The sequence below is a fragment of the Pleurodeles waltl genome, chromosome 3_1, assembly GCF_031143425.1.
Source record: "Pleurodeles waltl isolate 20211129_DDA chromosome 3_1, aPleWal1.hap1.20221129, whole genome shotgun sequence".
NCBI classification, from domain to species: Eukaryota; Metazoa; Chordata; class Amphibia; order Caudata; family Salamandridae; genus Pleurodeles; species Pleurodeles waltl.
Genome location: NC_090440.1, coordinates 1,908,337,173 through 1,908,357,094, shown reverse-complemented (window position 1 = coordinate 1,908,357,094; position 19,922 = coordinate 1,908,337,173). Strand labels below are relative to the sequence as shown.

The 19,922-nt window shown below is 43.6% G+C and overlaps 1 protein-coding gene across 1 annotated transcript in view; it reads right to left on the bottom strand.

The window, feature by feature from the left end:
* Window positions 1-19,922, bottom strand: part of ORC2 (origin recognition complex subunit 2) — a 239,094-nt gene that overhangs the window by 87,103 nt on the left and 132,069 nt on the right. The window contains exons 8-9 of the mRNA XM_069226083.1: window positions 5,779-5,960; window positions 4,593-4,691 (exon numbers count right to left, since the gene is read on the bottom strand). Coding sequence (XP_069082184.1) covers window positions 4,593-4,691; window positions 5,779-5,960 — 281 coding nt within the window. The remainder of the gene's footprint in view (window positions 1-4,592; window positions 4,692-5,778; window positions 5,961-19,922) is intronic.

Below are 19,922 nucleotides of genomic sequence, written 5' to 3'. Positions count from 1 at the left end.
GAGGTCAAATATGGTATATGGGCTAGCAAAGGAGGGAAAGCTCAGGGCCCGGACGGGGTACCTATAGACGTTTATAAAGCTGCGCCAGATGTCTGGGGCCCCCTTTTAACCACTGTTTTTAACGTTGCCGTGTGTGCCGAGGCCCCTGTAACTTGGGGTGAATCAATCATTGTGCCAATTCATAAAAAGGGAAGTAGATCTGATGCTAAGAATTACCGCCCGATCTCTCTCCTTGACTCTTCAGTCAAGGTTATGAGTAGAGTGATGTTAGTAAGATTAGAGGAATGGGCTGAGCAGGATAGCATACTGGCTGACAGCCAGTATGGTTTTAGGAAGGGACGAGGTACGCTCGACCAGTGCATCAATCTTGATCTACTGATCGGGAAGTATACTGAAGCAAAACCCGGTTCCCTGTATCTTTGTTTTGCTGACCTGAGCAGCGCATTCGATATGGTAGATCATTCCATTTTATGGCCAACTTTGTTAAATTTGGGAGCCCCAGAAGGCATAATCTTTTTCCTCGCTAGGTTATACGAGAAATTGAAAACCAACGTACGTTTTGGAACCAGAGGAGAATGTACTCCAAAAATCTGTGTTACACGTGGAATTAGACAGGGTTGTGTTTTGGCACCTCTTTTATTTATTTTATTTATTAATGGAATTGATGATATTTTAAAAAAGGTTAATGCTGATGCTCCTCAGATCAATGGTGTTCCGGTGCCGGTGTTATTATATGCCGACGATGCTGTTTTACTTTCTCGAACACCTGTCGGATTACAACAACTAATGGATAGTTTTTCCTCTTTTATTAAAGATAGAAAACTAGTAATTAATAAGGGAAAAACGTATACCATGACCTGCGGAGCTAAAGCCAAAACGTTAAACGTCTTTTTTATAGACGGCGAAAAGGTGCAACAGGTGGATAAATTTTGTTACCTAGGTATTACTTTCTCTAACGACAGGAAATGGAACAATGAATTTAATAACATCCGGAATAAAATGGCAAAAAATGCTTATGGTATTTATAGATTTGCTGCAAAAGTTGGGGATCGTCGAACCAGGGATATGCTCAAGATTTACCAAGCTAGGTGTGTGACTATTGCTCTGTATGGGGCAGGAGTATGGGGATATAGCTGTACCTACAACTTGCAGTTGGAGGAAAATATATTTTTTTTAAAAGCTTCTGTTTTTGCCCATCTCTGCCTCAACTGAATTAAGCCATCGCGAATTAGCCATTAATTATTTAACTGATTTGATATCACTTAAACCATTGATGATTTGGCGGTCTTTTTGGCTTGGCGATGAGAAGCTATTTAACAGAACTATTGTTGAGGATTGCCTACGTTAGGATAAATATCGAGATATTCCCTGGGTTAAATATGTTGTTGTCTGTTTTTCAGACATTTTTAATTTAAATATTTTAAATAATCCTAGTGCAGCAACCACGATCTCCAAATCAGAAATGAAAAGTATATTTCTAACTTATGCAGAAAGGAAACGAGCAATTATAGCCGGATCATTGTCCTCCGTCATTTTTTATAATAGATACAACCTAATGGAGGGTTTTCCGTTTTACCTAACTATGGTGACTAGGAATTCACATAAATTTGTGCTAACTAGACTAAGATTTGGGATGGCACATTGTTTAGTAGCCCATCCAAACATTAAGAAACACCCGATTGGGCCATGTAGGTGCGATAATGTATCTACACAGAGCACTGTGCACTTTCTGCTGTTCTGTAAACTGTATACATGTTTTCGTATAGTACTTTTGAAACCTCTGTTTGTTAAATACGGAACACGTACAGTTAAACATGCCATGGCTTTAGTTTTTAATCTGCAATCGGCAGATATTTGTTTTTATACCGCCACCTTTTTAAATCAGTGCATCAATTCCAGGAAAAGTATGAGTTTTTAATGTATTTTATTATTCATTCTATATATTTATGAATGACCATATGTATTACCCAATGAGCCATCAACTATAATTAATAACTGTAAGTTTTAATTGCAATGTCTTTTTAAATATGTATTGTTGTCTTTTTTCTTTTCTTCTCTTCTTTGTTTATGCTTTTATGGTCATTTATATGTGCCGAATAAAGCTTATGAATTGAATTGAATCATTTCAATATGGAAAAACTATTTTGTTCAAACAACCCTATCACTATGTAATTTCAGTATATACTGGGGCATCAAAACGACGCTCTCATCTCACAACTGCTTTCTTATTCAGCAAAGAACTCACTCAGCACGTCTTTCCCCACAAGTAAAGGGGGACTAATTTTAGACCTCACAATCACAAGTTAAAACTCAACAAAGACAGGCACCCAAAGTACAGTTAGGTGGTTGAATCATCTCTTGGCATCAATTTCTCTTACCTCTACAAAATGAAAAATCAAAGGCCAACAAAAAAAGCAAAAACACAAGCAAGCAATTACAATGACATCAAACTCTATTGTCTCTTTGATAAAATATCTGTGTTCTTTCAAGGCATCCCAAAATATGCAGGAACTTCTAGAATTGCCAAACTATATGATTACAACCCTATCATGGGGATGTTTGTTCATCTTCCCACATCGAGTTGAACTAAAATGTAAGAAATTCAAACCATCCTTATCAAGATTCTGGAAAGAATTCAATAAAAAGAGAAACATAGTAAGCAATGTAGAACAACAGCATCTAAATAAAACTCATTACTGAAAGGAAGAAGTAAAAAGATACCCATTTTTTAAGCCAAAACTTAATTCAGTCACTCAGAGTTCAACTATGCAAAAATAATCCAGAAAAAACTGATTTAGTGAAACTCTCAACGAAACTTCAAACCAACTCACTACCAAATAATGTTAATGGGGAAAAGTGAACTCTTTACCTCATTTTTGCAAAGAGAAAACTTCGAAGATTGAGCTGTTTATCGCTCAGTCTCTCACAACACATACAAACATGGAGACAATTAAGAAGTCCAGCTCCACATTGGATGATTTCAGAGATATATCTTAATCAAATCTGAGGAAACCCATTACTATCCTTCGTCCTTTCTCTCACTTTAATGACTGCCCTCCAAGTGTAATCATTAAGGATATTAGCAACGCTGTGCTAGGTGACCATGGTAAATGCTTCTCTTTCTCCAAGTGCTGCATCAGACTGCCTTAACATTGGACAAGTCTATTCCCCTTTGACCCTAAAGATACAAACAACAACTGACCGGTGTCAAATCGTTCCTTTCTATCCAATTCTCTAAACAATCCATTGCAGAAAACAATCTTCTCAATGGCTACCGGATATGCAGCAGCGTTCAGAATATATCCTAGTTGGCCCAATACATATGACCAGTCAAATACAAAATTAGCCTTAAACCTTCTTTATGGGGGTTAAAGGGGAGGAGAGAAAGGGGAGAACTCCATGTGCATTTTCCTTTCCGTGTGCCACATCTCCAAAGTGAACAGTTTCAGACAGAAACGTCTTCCTTGGTTTGTGTACTGCAATTCACTACAGTTCTTCCAGCAGTGCAAAGCAAAGGATTTTGGGGGGATGATACCGTCGTCCCTCTTCACTGCAATAGGCTGGGTTTGCCCTTTAGCCATTTATTTGTGTATACGTTGCTCAAGCCAGGTTACAATTTGGACTAGTAGAAATCGTTTAGCCAGGGCCAGAGAAGAACAAAAACATCCCTCCTTCTCCTTTCTTTGTAAATGTGTTTTGGAGCCAGACCATTGTACTTGGTGTTGAAGAAAGATGGGTAAGTGGTAAGATCAGAGTTGGTGGGGAAGAAGGGATGGGGGCTTGAACGTCTGGGTGTAGTGGGGTGGTTGAAGGTGGGTTTGGGGGAGCCATGCAAATACATCAGGGACAGCATGCCCTAACTATATATCACTAATCCTATGGAGCATCATAGGATTAGTAGTTCATTGTATGCATGGCAAGAGGGGTGCCCAAACTTTAAAGTTTCACAAACCCTGCCATAATGCTATTCATAAGATCAGGGGAAATGGGATGATCCAATTATGTACTCTGCTATTCTAATCAGCTACTACCAACTGTTAGTGTCCTCACGGGACCTTAATCACCCAACAGTGGCTAAAATGTGGTTGTCTAGCAATGTAATTATTATTTACAGCATTTTCTACGAAAGCTGTGACACAAGAAAACATGCTAGGCTTATCAGGAAGTTACAATGATGAGCAAATGATTGAATGGACACTGCACCAAGGACATTTAACCCCAAATCCCTTCTCACCCAACTGATGAATTCCAAGACACAATGGTCGAGAGTGTAAAAAACAAAAACAAAAAAGACACACCTCAAAACACAATGCTTCCATTCGTACAAACTTGACAGTGGGTAAAACGTTAATTAAAATGTCACATTTAATGCTCCTTGTTCCACGTCATGCCTATTTTCTCATATAAACTTCTATCACCTCAGGTGGCTTTCAAGGCTTATCAGGAAATGTATTGGAAATAAATTGTTCGGTTGCCCGTGGTAGCTATTTATCTTAAGTATGCTTAGCTGATGCTGTCAGCTGCATATGTAAGCACATGCACACAGGAGTGCTCAAACAATAAACCACGAGTACCGGACAAACACAACCTACCTGATCAAGCTTTGGTGTCTGCAGCCTCTGTAACGTTCTATCAGAGGTCAGGACTTTTGAACTGCTGTGAGCCTCAAAGTATTCCTCCACTAACTGAGCCTGAAACACACAAGAGCTGTTAAATGTATCTATGTACACCATGAGATCTGCAGACAGGAACATAAAAAACATTTTCCATAAACATTAATGGTATGCAGGTTTTTAAACAGACTTAATTTGACTCCTGATCTGTCACGAGCATCAAAAGCTACTGGAAGAGAAGACCTCACCAACATTTTTTCATGTCATGCTTCATCATCCGAGTCCTCTCCATACCTACGTAAACACCACTCAGACAGACTTCCGAACACTGGGAGTTCAGGGATCAATTTAACTGGATAAATACAGAGATCCAGATTTTTTAAAATGTCTATGGGTATACCCAAAATATTTGTCCTTTTATTTAATGGGTACTGTTGACATGATTAAAATTTACAGTATTGAATGTCAATAGAAAATAATGTTTCATGCATCCATTTCCATCTGCCTGCATGATTCGGCCAGCTGTTAGCCCATAAATATCAACAACCTTCTCCAGGCTCACAGTATCCCTAATTTGAGTGAATGCACTACCGCGCAATGCAAACTTTGAGGTGTAAATCGCTCATACCTGGTGTTATAAACCAAACTGCGTCCACCCTACTTTGGGCTTAGTTTATTATCCGATAGGGGAGGCAATTCCCTGTAATCATACATTTGTCAAGGGTCAGTGCCTGCTCACAACCCTATGTGCCCCCCATCTCTAAAAACAAAACCTCTGCTCAGAACAACTCTCAACATCTCACAAGAGAAATGCATGCAAATTATTTATCAGCTTATTTTGCTCAGAGTAAATGTTCACTTTAAGTGTTTGATACAGTGGTTAATAGTGATAACTCATTAATGTATATAAATAAGTGCTTGGTTCTGCTGTAACGGGGTGCTTAAGTTGTTTACTTTGAGTCCAGGAGCTCTGATATGCTATCTGGATAGTTTGGTATTGATGGTGTAACCCAAGGAAAACAGTGACCAGCGGCAATTATCTCCAGAACTCAATGTTCAAACAACTACCACTGCCAAGTCAATTCTAATTTAAACAATTCTGCCAATCTTTGAATTCAAATGATCATTCTTCTGTAAAAATACATCCTGTATGCACTCCACTCACCGCAGCGGCATGCTTTGATTTTTTTGACGGTGTTTTGTTGGGAGGTATCGTTGATGCGGTCTTGCTAGGAGTCTTTCGATTAGTCACCATATCGCTGGTCTTCTCATCCGGTTCGTCTGTCGATTCCCCTTCAGAACCTGAGGCGGAGTAATCACTCTCACTCTCTGACCTCAAGGTTGGTGCTAGATGTAAGAAACAAATGTATGCAGTTAACAGGCCACAAATGTGACACATTTACCATAAAATGCTCTCTGGAAATGATTGAGATAGTGGCCATAGTAGAGATTCAAGGATTTGACCCAGCTATAACACTGGAGTTCCTCGCTCTGATTTCACAACAAGAAAAGGCATAGAATCATCCTTCATCAACATATGTGAAGAGATACCAACAGCTCTTTTTGAGAACCAGCTTATAGCCTTACTATTATAAGACCTCTCTGTGACTTACAACGCTGTTGATCACCGCATCCAACTCTGTTGCCTCAAAGACTACATGAGTGTTACAGAGCTAGCCCTAGCATGGATCATGCCATTCCTTTATTGTGGTACGTAGCAAATAAGAGAGGTCAGTTTATGTCGCTAACTTAAGGATTGAAAGGTCCTGCGAGGTTCAACATATTTGCCTACCACATGTTAATTAATGCATATTAATTCCCTGTAGCTGAAGTTATTGACCAATTCAAGATTCCATTTCAAACAAATGTAGAATCTACACTGATTATGATTCACCCCAAAGAGGAAAGAGCTCACAGCTTAGACTCTGCATTATGCCGTACCTTTGTAAAGTAATGGATTAGAGAAAATAATATTTGCCTCAGTGGCTTAAAACTGAAACCCAAGCCAGTTAAAGTAAAAACCTTCCCAGTGGTGAAATAAACTTTTCAAGTGACCTCCTGCCTGCCCCGTTTCTAGCTCTTAAGGTGAGGAAACATATTTGATCCTATAATCCTACTCATTACACAAGCGAAAACTGTGACAAGGAGTGCATAAGTCCACTATCAAATGCTTACCAAAGTCACACCAATGTTAAGCATTCATTACAAAGGGGTCCTACTCCACCCAGTGGCAGTATAACACCTCTATTATTTCAAATGCATGTGCACAGATTTACAGATGACCAGTTTACATCAACTTCACATAGTGGAAAAGAGCAGGAAGACGCGTCCTATGTGTAAAAACAGATTACCTTGGACGTTCTCTTCGAGCCCTATATTGTTAACCTTCAAGATGTTTTGCATTAGTGCAGGGCATTCTAGTCTCAGGTTCTGAAATACTGGTCTCATTTATTCAGCAACTGCAAGCTTCACCACAACCCAAGACTGATGACCGGATGACCTCTCACCTGCCAAGAAAGGTGCTAGTGGGAACACCCTGGGAACATGCAGTCCAAAACGCATATGACTAGTTGTTTATTAGCCCTGCTGATGTTTTGTAATGTGTGGCAGGGCCGAAGTATGCTAATAATGCATGTTACATGCAATGCAAACCTGATGGCATGTAACATTAGAGAATGTGGGCATCAGCATACAGCCTAAGAAAATGCATCAACTATTTAAATGGTAAAGCTAACAAATGTGTGCTCGACTGCCATGTTTTTGTTTAGAAACTCCATGGTATTTGTCACTCTTCAAGCTGACATGACAGAATGAAAAATGTCCACTTCTTTGGTGCATGTGTTACAATTACAGCTGCAGGAGAAAGATGACCTTGCAGCGATCTGGACATCCATCTTGAAAGGAAGAGCTAAAAGTAGCATTAGCTTCCGTATGCTTCTGTAAAGGGGCATTATGGGTCATTGTTCATACATTTTGCAGCAAATCAGGAGCCGAGCACAAGTGACCCCTCCTTGCTGCATATGACACCATTAGCAATAAAAGTATATAAGGTACAGGGTCTGAGGTGGGGTTAGACATATGGGCCGGATGCTGAGAGATGTTATGTCGAAGGGCTGAATTCCAACAGATGACCATAGGACAGCAAAATGTATGCAGGAAAACCATACAAGGTTTGGCATAATAATGCTTAATTAAATCATACAGGTATTTAGTTTGGCAAGTTGAAACCATAATAAACACACTGGGTAGGAAACACATAAACAGGATAGGTATGTGTGATGAAATATAAATGGAGCTTTCATAAGCTTTGCCCTAATTTGCATAGCTGAATAATAACCAAATAACTGTGAAATACTAATCACTGTGTGTGCAGACTGAATTATGGTATTTAGGTAAGGACCCATTCCATCATCACCTGAAGATAAGCGATTCTCTGAAAGGTTTGTCAAACTCCTAACCCACCTTGTGTTACAGCATAAATCATGAGGATGAGGCTAAGGGGAAATACCGGGTGTGATCACAATACTATTATGGTATACAGGACAGTTTCAACTGATTAATATAACCTAGCATGTATGAAACTAGGGAAAGATGCTTCTTTCAGTTGCGCACTCTTGGAATTTCAGCAGGCGTAACATAGCATTTTGTTTATACATGCTGTTGTGGTGGGTCCATTTTAGGGCACATTTTGGGCAGACTTATTTTGGCTCCTGGCCTGTGCCCTTTTACCTCCTAGCTCATTTTCATTGATTCCTTTTATTATTTTAGCATGGCTTCATTTTAGCTGTGATATTATTTTTATCAGCTGCCTTTCCATGTAGAGATTGTTAGTAGCTCCTTCAGCACAACATTCTCATATTGTGCTCTGCTCAAGGGTATATATGATAATCTACCAAGTATTGCCTGTCCAAGAGTACATAGTGCACCTTTTACGGGAAAGACGAAGTATCACGTCAGGCCAGTTCTTAAAAAACAACATGTTTTATTTAAAAAAAACACCATACAGGCAAAAAAAGGTTAGAGGGGACACTCCAGCCATCCATCTTATGCTGTACCAAGGTGTCGCAGCTCTGCTGAACTTGGCCTCGTTGCTCCAGCCACCTAGGAGGACTGCCAGCAGACCACAGGCAAACAACACCTGCTTATTATTCTGGAATGGGGCTGGGACTACCTTTCAGAGTCTAGTATGGGCAGACAAGGGCTAACACTGCTACACTCTCCTGTAGAAGCTAGAAGTCTGGGTATGGATACAGATTAATGAGTGTGACAGGATGCTGGGACTTTTTATTTGTTTCACACTCTTGGTCACAATAATAGTTGTATTGTGTTTCATTTTTCTAACAATAGCAGCTCATGCTTTATTACATAGAATGCTGTTGCTTCAATAAATATATTGAAACCTGTCCTGCATTTCTCTGTCTGTCTTGCATGTATGAGACCGTGTGCAAATGAGAGAAAAGGGGTAAGATTTGTTCTACTACAACTTCCCTGAGGAGTCAGACCGTCATGTAAAAAGCTATCAGAAATCACCTTTACTTTCTAGGTTTGGGTGAGGTGCTGCTAGCTTGCCAAAAGGTGTGAGTTTGACTCAGTCCACCACAAGTGGTGATGCTGCTGCCCGAAACCAGAAGTCTCATCTCTATTGTGAGAGTTCTATGACAATGCAAGAGGGCAATAAACATATAATTTTAAGGGCCGCTCTTAGAACCCTTTTTGTGAATTGGATTTGTTAGAGCCCTCAAAGAATGAGGAACAGTTGCAGAGAAGTAGCATTTGTTACTCAGTAAGTTCGGAGTGTGTGCCCCAAGAAAAGAGTTAAAATAGTGTAGTGGGCAAACCATTTGGACCTAGTGCACCATCCCTTATGCCAAACCTAATGCAATAACCTACTTCGCCAGTGGTAACTGAAGACAACCACCCCCTAGTATGGGCAAAGTTTATTTATTTACTTAGAACACCAGGCAAAGGATGTGAACTCTCTTAATGTCCCTTTGTTGCTCTACAATGGAACTGTTTTCATCTACAATGCATGTTGGGTATAATAACAATATTAACGAGCTATCATTGTCCCCATCACTTTTCATTGCAAATCCCATCACAGTCAGGATGTCAATAGGCTTGACATATAATAATCTGATGTTGTAGGAAAGTACCCACTTTCTTGGCAATGTTACACAGCTCAGGTCATAGAGTCTCCTTATGAGCTTAGGGAGTTGTGTGCAGAAAGAAAGCTAAAGAATGAGAGAAATCTCAACAAAATTCTGCTTCTAGGCATGCGCCTCCAGGATTACCAGGAACATGCTCATAACCAGGAGGAGGAGGAGGATGACGTGGACGCAGACCCTCAAGTGCTAGAAAAAGAAAGTTTAGCTACTGAGCTGAGTCGGGACACACCCAGAGGATCAGGCAAAGCCTAGGTCCACCAACAGCCCTCTAAGATCAGTGTCAGTAGTGTAGAGGGGGCCACAACAGTAGGTCCACCTTTGGCCCTAGAGGGCTGGTTCAGAGGGTGTCCCAGAATAGGAACCAATCCTCCTCTGCTCTCTTTCACATCTTCTTAGTATCTGAAGAGACCCACTGCACAACTTCAGGGAAAGATTCTGTGGACAGGGAACCCAGGCAACTGAGACTGTAGGAGGCCAAGCTGAGGCTGCAGCAGCATCAGCTAGCCCTACACAGGGAGGCCTTGGCAGTGGAGAGAGAGAGAGAGGAGCAGGGGTTGAGGTTAGCACCCCATGGTGGCAGCAGCTTTGGTTTCAGGGAACCTAGGGTCAGGGAGGACTCTTTTGAGTCTAGAAATCGAAGTAAGGTTGTTCCCCCCTTCAAGGTTGGGGATGATATTCACAAGTGGTTCTCTGCTCTGGAGTGGGCCTGTAAAGAACAAAGAGTCCTCCCCGAGACAGTGGGATACTATCCTCTGGCTCTCCCTCTCTGAGAAGGGGAGGCATAGATTCCTCACTGTCCGGGAGGAAGATGCTGATATTTACACAGTTTTAAAGTCTGCTCTTTTGAATGGTTTTGGTCTCACCACTGAAAAGTAAAGCACCAAGCTCAGGAAGACCAGGAGAGAGTCCTCCCAGGATTGGGTTGATTTTGTGGATTGCTCTGTGAAGGTGTTGGAAGGCTAGTTATATGGTAGCAAAGTCAGTGACTTTGAGGGCTTGTATAACCTAATTCTGAGAGAGCATATCTTGAATAATTGTGTGTCTGATTTGTTACACCAGTACTTGGTTGACTCAGATCTGACCTCTCCCCATGAATTAGGAAAGAAGGAAGACAAATGGGTCGTCAAAACAAGAGTGAGCAGGAAAGCTCACACGGGGGAGGGTGACAAAGACAAGAAAAAGGAAGCAGGTAAGTCTCTGGACAAGTCTTCATCAGACCCTTTAAATTCCTCTGGGGGTGGGACCAAAGCCTCTTCCTCTTCTTCCCATAAAAAGAAGCCTTGGTGCTGTGTTGCAGAAACACAGGCCATAGGCCAGGAGACAGCTCCTATCCTAAGAAAGCACCACGCCACCCACCAGTACAACCCCCACCTCTACCACTAGTGCCCCTAGTAATAGCAGTAGTGATGGGTCAGGTAGCTAGAACCAATCCAAGGGTGTAGCTGAGCTCACTTTAGGAAGTGTAGTGGGGGCTGGTCTAGTTAGAGAGACTACAGAGGCTGTTTTAGTCTCAGATGGAAGCTTGCCACCCTTGCAGCCAGTCCCCTTAACATGGGTAAGTACAGCTGCCCTTAATTAATGGTATTCAGGCAGAGGCATACAGGGACAAAGGTACCAGTGTCACTATGGTGACTGAAAAACTGGTGTCCCCTGAGCAACACCTACTTGGTCAATAGTACCAAGTGACTGACGCCCATAATAATGGCTGTTGTTGATTTCAGCTGGGGGGGGGGGCGAGGGGATTTACTGGTCCCAAGAAAACTGTTGTATCCACAGACCTACCTGTAGAGTGTCTACTAGGGAACGACTTAGAGACTTCAGCTTTGGCTGAAGTAGAGTTGGAGGCCCATGCACCAATGCTGAGCATCCCAGGGCATATTTTTGCTTTAACTAGGGCACAGGCCAAAAAGCAAAACAAGCAAGGAAACTTGGAGCCTGAAATAATGACCAAAGAGGTTTCTAAATCCAAGGGTAGAAATGGTAAAAAGTTGCCTCCTACCCCACCCTCCAGTGAGGATTCCCCCTTTGTGGAGGAGGATTCCACTCCCTTGGCAGATCCTACACCTGAAGAGTTGAAAGCTGACACAGCTGAACTCTTCGGGTGCAGGGGGACCTGCCAGGGAGGAGTTCAGTATGGCACAGTGGAAGGGTTAAGAAAGCAAGCAGTCCTTCAGAAAGCAGGGGATGTCAGTGGCACCCACATGGTGTATTGGGAGGACAACCTCTTATATTCAGAACCAAGGGAGCCCAAACATGGTGCCATCAGGAGATTGGTAGTACCTCTGCAGTATATAGAATTTTTGTTGACCCTGGCCCATGACATTCCCCTGGCATGTCACTTGGGGCAAAGCAAGACTTGGGACAGGCCTGTCCCTCACTTTCACTGGCTCCACCACATGTCTGAAGATGCAAAGGAGTTTTCTCACTTCTGTGTCACCAGTCAAGCCAGTGGTAAGACAGGTAGCACTCAAAAGGCCCCCTTTGTTCCACTGCTTTTGGTTGGGGTTACTTTTGAAAGGTTTAGTGTGGATATTGTTGGTCCCCAAGACCTGCCCAGAGCCTCTGAGAACAGGTTCATACTGGTGGTGGAGGACCATGCCACTAGGTACCCAGAAGCTATTCCTCTATGGACCACTACAGCTGCTGCAGTGGCAAAAGCCCTCCTAGGATTTTTGTTTCTAGAGTGGGCTTTCAAAAAGAGGTGGTATCAGACAGAAGTACTACCTTTATGTCTGCATACCTTATGGCAATGTGGAAGGAATATGGTGTAACTCACAAGTTCACCACCCCCAAACCAATGTTTTTGTAAAGAGATTTAACAAAACTCTCAAAGGCATGATCATGGGACACGCTGAAAAACTCAGGAGGAGATGAGATGTTCTACTGCCGTGCCTCCTTTTTGCCTACAGGGAAGTTCCTCAGAAGGAAGTGGACTACAGCCCCTTTGAACTTCTGTTAGGCCACCCTGCCAGGGGTCCACTTGCTCCTGTAAGGGAGGGCTGGGAGCAACCTCTGAAGCCCCCCTAAACAGGACATAGTGGACTATGTACTTGGCTTCAGATCCAGGATGGCTTAGAATATGAAAAAGACCCTTAAAAACCTTCATGCCAGACAAGAACTGCCGAAGCAGTGGCATGACCAGAAGGCTGTCCTAACTGTTTACCAGCCAGGGCAGAAAGTGTGGGTCCAGGAGCCTGTGGCTCCTAGGGCACTCCAAGACAAGTGGAGTGGTCCCCACACAATAGTAAAAGAAAAGGGTGAGTTAATCTACTTAGTTGACCTAAGTACTCCCAGAAGCCCCTTCAGGGTGCTTCATGTGAACCGCCTTAAGCCCTACCATGACAGGGCTGACACGACCCTACTCATGGCTACTGATAAGGGACAGGAAGAAGAGATTTGGCTCTCCCCCTGACCTCTTCTTCAATAGTGCAGCTGATGGCTCAGTGGATGGAGTTGTCCCAGCAGACTGCCTTTCTCAATCTCAGAAAGAAGATGGCAGAAACCTCCTGGGGCAGCTCTCAGAACTGTTTTCTCTGACACCTGGTCAGACAACCTGGTGTGAACACACCATTGATACAGGGGACAGTTTGCCCATCAAAAGTAAAATTTACAGGCAGCCTGCCCATGTTAGAGACTGTATCAAAAGCAGAAGTGCAGGAGATGGTAGACCTAGAAGTCGTTAAGCACTCTGATAGCCCCTGAGCTAGCCAAGTGGTGCTGGTCCCACAACACCACTCTCAAAATGGGAAAAGAGAGATGAGATTCTGTGTTGACTACAGAGGGCTCAACACTGTCACAAAAACAGATGCACATCCTATCCCTAGGGCAGATGAGATCATACATACTCGGGCATATGCCAAGTATCTTAGCACATTTGAACTGACTGCAAGCTATTGGCAGATCAAGTTATCAGATGATGCTAAAGCAAAACTGCATTTTCAACCATTGGAGGGCATTATCACATTACAGTGATGCCCTTTGGTTTGAAGAATGCACCTGCCACATTTCAGAGGCTGGTGAACACAGTCCTCCAAGGTTTGGAAGTGTATAGTGCAGCTTATCTAGATGATTAAGCTGTCTTTAGCTCCACCTGGAAGGATCAAATGGTCCACCTTTGGAATGTGTTAGAGGCCCTGCAAAAGGCAGACCTAACTATCAAGGCTTCTAAGTGCCAGATAGGGCAGGAGTAGGTTGTGTATCTGGGCCACCCAGTAGGTGGGGGCCTGATTCAACCACTACAGGAGAAGATCCAAGCTATTTTAGATTTGGGCTCCCCCTACTACACTAACCCTGGTAAGAGCCTTCTTAGGCCTCACTGGGTACTGCAAGAGGTTCATTAAGAACTATGGCTCCATTGTAGCCCCTCTTAATGACCTTGACTCTAAAAGGATACCAAAGAAAGGTGTATGGACAGCTAGCTGTCAAAAAGCTTTTGAAGACCTGAAACAGGTCATAGTACAAACAGATGCTTCTGAGGCAGGGGTGGGAGCAGTTCTAACCCAACTGAACACTGAGCGACAGGAGCAACCTGTAGCTTTTTTAAGCAGAACGTTGACACCTTCCCCCACCCCCACCCCCAGGGAAAGGGGCTGGTAAGCCATAGAAAGGGAGGCCTTTGCTGTGGTCTGGGCCTTGAAGAAGCTGAGGCCATACCTCTTTGGCACTCACTTCATTGTTCACAAAGACCACAATCCCCTTCTATGGTTAAAACAGATGAAGAAAAAGAAAATCCCAAACTGTTGAGGTGGTCCATATCCCTACAGGGAATTGACTATATAGTGGAACACTGACCTGGGAGTAATCACTCCTATGCAGAGGGACTCTCCAGATATTTTCACTTAGACAGTGAAGACTCATCTGGGCAAGGTTAGCCTTTTTGTCCTTAGTTTGGTGGGGGGGGAGGGGTTGTGTAGGAAAGTACCCTCTTTCTTGGCATGGTTACCCCCATTTTCTGCCTGTTGTCTGTGTTTGACTGTGCCCACTGGGATCCTGCTAACCAGGACCCCAGTGGTTATGCTCTCTCCCTTAAAACTTGGTAACTGTACCTTTTTCTTCCCACATTTGGCATACTGGTCCCCCCATGTAACTGGCTAGTATATGGTACCCAGGGCATTGGGGTACCAGGGGATCCCCATGGGCTGCAACATGCATGATGTGACCCATGGGGAGCCCATGCAGTGTTCTGCAGGCCTCCCATTGCAGCTTCCATGAAGGGTGCATGCACCCTTCTCCACTACAGGTCACTGCAAAAAGTCACTATAAGTCACCCCTATGGCAGGCCCTCCTAGCCCAAAGGGCAAGGTGCAAGTACCTGTGTGTGAGGGCACCCCTGCACTAGCAGAGGTGCCCCCTCCAACTCCAGTACCATTTTCAAGGACTTTGTGAGTGCCGTGATGCCATTTTATGCTTAAGTCCAGCTACATAATGGTAACTCTGAACCTAGGCATGTTTGATATCAAACAAGTTGGACTCATACCCGAATATTATTGCCAGTATTGGAAGTATGATTCCATGCAATCTGGGGGCTCTTTAGATGCACCCCAGCATTGCTCCTACCAGTCTTCCAGGGTTTTCCAGGCAGCCCAAGCTGCTGCCACCCCTCAGACAGGCTTCTGCCCTCCTGCTGGTTGAACAGCTCAAGCCCAGGAAGGCAGAACAAAGGATTTATTTTGGGAGAGGGGAGTAACGCCCTCTCCCTTAGGAAATAGGTGTTACACAGCTTGGGAGGGGTAGTCTCCCGTAGCCATTGGCATGCTTTGAAGGGCACGTTTGGTGCCTTCCGTGCCTAAACCAGTCTACACTGGTTCAGGTACCTCCAGTCCCTGCCCTGGCGAGAAACTGAGTAATGGAAAGGGGAGTGACCACACCTGTCCATCACCACCCCAGGGGTGGCGCCCAGAGCTCCTCCAAAGAGTGCCTGGTTTCTGCCATCTTGAATCAAAGGTTAACAGGGACCTCTGGGAGCATCTGAGTGGGCAAGCTAGGCCAGGCAGGTGACGTCAGAACCCCCCTCCTGATAGGTGGTCACCTGGCTAGGTGACCAATCCCCCTTTCAGGGCTATGTAGGGTATCTCTCTTGGGTGGGTCCTCAGATTCAGCTTGCAAGATTCCAGCAGGACTCCTCTGCACCCTTACTTCAACTTCTAACCACTGGGACCACGACTGGACCCTCCAGGAACTGACAATCTGTACACACGAAGAAGACTCTTCTTGCAACATTGTTTCCACGGCTCCTTCCAGCTTCTGCAACATTTCCCCAGCAGTGCATCCTCTGAGGGTGGCAAGACTTCAGTCTGCACGAGAGGGAAGACGGAATCGCCCTTGGAGGGAAGGAGTCACTCCTCTGCATCCGCAGGCCCCTACTGCAACGACGGCCGGATGCATGGATCTCCTCTAATCCTGATCTGCTTGGATCCTGCATCACAGGTGGTGGTCCGCAGTAGTCCTCTTGGTCCTCTCTGCCAGCTGTCCAACTTTGGTGGAGATAAGCTCTTGCCCTTCCACACAGGACAGTACCCCGTGCACGGTGTCTCTTGCAGCTGCCAAGGCTTGTTTGCATCTCCTCCAAGGGAACTTCAGGCTACGTGCAGCTCCAGCCCTCAGCACTTCTTTCTGCGATGCACAGCCCTCTGCGTGGGAACCTTCTTTTGTGTGCGGCGTGGGTTCCTGCAACTTCTGTTTCCCCTTCCTGTGGGTGCGGCTCTGCTCCTGTGGGCTCTGTGTTGTTTAGGGTCCCCTCCGACTCCCCCTCCTGGGTTGAGTCCTCCTGGGCCTTGCTGGTCCCCGGCAGCACCACATTTTGCCAACCGCCATATTTGCCTTGGCCAAGGCTTGCTGGTGGAATTCCTGCACCAACACCCGACTGCAATTCTTCTTCCAGGGTGGGACGTCGTCTGCATCTCTCAGGAACTCTTCTCTGGCTCCAGGGATGAAGTGCTGACCTACTTCTCATCACCATCGACCAACTTCTGCAACTACAGCTGGGTGGGCAGTAGCTCCTGCTACTCCTAGACTCCACTTTGACTCTTGGACTTGGTCTCCTCTCTCCACAGGTCTTCCTCTCCAGGAATCCACCGCTGCAGTCTTGTCTGGGTGTCTTCTATTCTTTTCCTTCCTTTTGGGTGGTTTGGGGAAATTCCAGTGATTTACTCCTGCTTTCCTGGTCGCTGGGGGAGGAGGGAAGGGGGAGGGGGACTGTGTTAATTACCTCTATGGTTTTCTAGTACTCCCAAATCCTCTCTACACATTCCACTTACCTAGGTGGGGATCCTGTGTTTGCATTCCATTTTTTTTAGTATATGGTTTGGGCTCTCCCTAGGGTCACTATTGTCTAACTGTATTTGCACTGTTTTCTAACCTTTTCTATGCTTATCGCGGTTTACTAGTGTATATAATTAGTGTTTACTTACCTTCTATTGGAGGGTTGCCCCTTAAATAGTCTGTGTTATTGTGTGACCAAAAATAAAGTACCTTTATTTTTGTACAACTGTTTTCTTTCATGTGTGCAAGTGCTGTGTGACCACAGTGGTTTTGCATGAGCTCTGCATGTCTCCTAGATAAGCCTTGGCTGCTCATCAACAGCTACCTCTGAAGAGCCTGGCTTCTAGACACTGTCTGCACTTCACTAAGAGGGGATACCTGGACCTGGTATAAGGTGTAAGTACCTAATGTAACCACCACACACCAGGCCAGCTTCCTACAGATGTGATCCATCCACTGTGAGGGACCAACATGGTTCCCTTCAAGATTCGCTGGCCCATCACCAAGACCGCTGAAAAGGACGTACAGTCTTGAGTTACTGGATTACACTCCCAAAATGGTGCCAGTTGTTTTCCTGAAAGGCTGGATCATTCTCCCCATATTGTTTTTACAATCTGTGTGTCTCATGATTTCACATGCAGTAGGCTTTATTATATCTGCTGACTTACTGATGTGATTGTGCTTGACAATAACAAGGTTGCACATTTCATTACCAGGGATTCGCATTAGGCAGTGAGTTTTATTGAATTTAATTTTACTGAATATGATATATTTCACAGTTTAAGAACAAGGTGTGTTGAGTATTACTTTTTGTATATGATGTACTTTGATTAACATGCACCTTCCGATGAAGGCCTGACATCATCATATATAAATGAAACGTGAACACTGAAAATGATCAATAGAACTATTTGATATCAGAAAACAGATAACCATCAGCACATCCTTGAGTGGTTTAACAGAGGCCACGGGCGAAGAATGTATCAAAATGCTGCCTTTCTGAAGGATCAGGTTTCAGGTAGCGTCTTGGAGTGAGTTGGGACGAACACTGATAGATACATATTATCTGGTAATAGTAACTCCCCAATAGTAACGCCTGAAAGCTTCATAACATTAGACTTCTTCAATTCAGCTTTAAAGTCATGAACAACTGTTTGTAGGATCTGTCAGCTATTTTATAGCTTTTCAAAAATAAGAGACGAGCTACACAATGCCACCCAGATTTACTGCTTTACTTGTAGCCAGACTTCTCAAGTGATTTAAAATGTTCATCATATCATTGAGATTTCGTATTGAGTGAGCTACAGTTGCAATAAAGTCGCTTGATAATGTAAATGATATGATTATTTTGATAAAGCAGATATCTCCTTGCTGCAGTCAATTCATACCACATAGCAGTGCCTCATACACCACTGTGGGATCTACCAAGCCGTTGCTCTTCCCAAGGAGCAGATAAATGATTTCTTTAAAACAATGCAAACTTACTCTTAAAGAGCCACTAGTTCAAGGGCTGGAGAACATACAGGCCGATTTCACAGTGGATTGTTGTCAAGCAGGCTTTGACACTCAAATAAAGCATTTTGAAAGGTAAAAAGCTACATTTTAAATACTATTAATTCACCCTAAGTCACCCCTGTGTAGGCCTTGTAGTCCACAAGGCAGAGTGCATGGTATTTAAAAAGCATGTAGAAATTAAACGTGAAAATGCCCTTACAGCTGCGTTATCAGTCTCTAAATCCATCACTGGTCTAGGTCGTCCTGCAGCTAATAAATCCATAATTTCTTGGTCAGACGGTGATAAAATAGAATCGGAAGACGGGGCATTAGTCAGCCAAATGGCAGACGTTCATAGTGCAAGAGGAGTACAGTTAATGGTAGGTCTAAAATGTAGTCATGAACATGGGATTAAAATGACCAGAGTAATACAGGGGGAACTCATAAGAACTGTAGATTAGGCCAGACTCTGGTGATAGTCACACTCTCCTATAGATTTTGCAAATGTTGCTAGTTGATGCATCTTGTAGTAGACACACAGCAATCTATAAGAATACAATGAAGAAATACTTTATGTGGAGTGGCAGGCAAGTATTGTGGCCCGCCTTCCAGCCAAATGGTATGTCTGTGAGGCATTTTTCATGCCTTGAACTCCAGGAGCTATCATCTTTTAAGGCGGGGAGGTAAATCAGAGGCCATCACAAACAGGACACCTGCCGGCTTCTCTTGCCTTCATCACCTTAGGGAGGGTAGCTGCCATAGGCAGATGTCACAGGTGCCCAAAATTAAAGTTGCACACCACGAGCAGTTGTTTGTATGCAATAAAGTGGATTTTTGTACAAATTCGCAGTTGCTGTATTATACAGACATCAACTAACTCTGTTTTAGCTATTGATTACCAGTTGACTTCAAACAGCAAACGACTTTAAATACACAGACTTTTAGATTACAAATTCTAGTTCTTACGGAGCAGGCTTGCTATATTGATAAGGGTCTAGGTTTTAGTTCAGACACATGAGACTATCTTGTGCATCTATGAAAGGAAATCTCTTTAATGTGACATTTCGCCACAAAAGGAAAACGATGCACCGGCTTCAGGCTGGCCATTCCCAAACAGTTTCTTCAAGTGTGTTACACTTACATAGATTAGACAGGTGCGATCAACGACACCAGAAAAGGTAGAAGAATGAACACAATGATGAAACGGCAGTAGACTCAGGTCAAAAACAAGAGGTATTTTTCTGTTTTCAAATAAAGTAAAAAACAAAAAGGGGCCATGGATAGGTTTTAAAAAACAAGAAGTTATGGCCACAGCCACAAACCTTCTCCACAGTTGCTTGACAGACAAACAATATTAGAAAAGAGCTGACCCATCATCTAAATTATAATT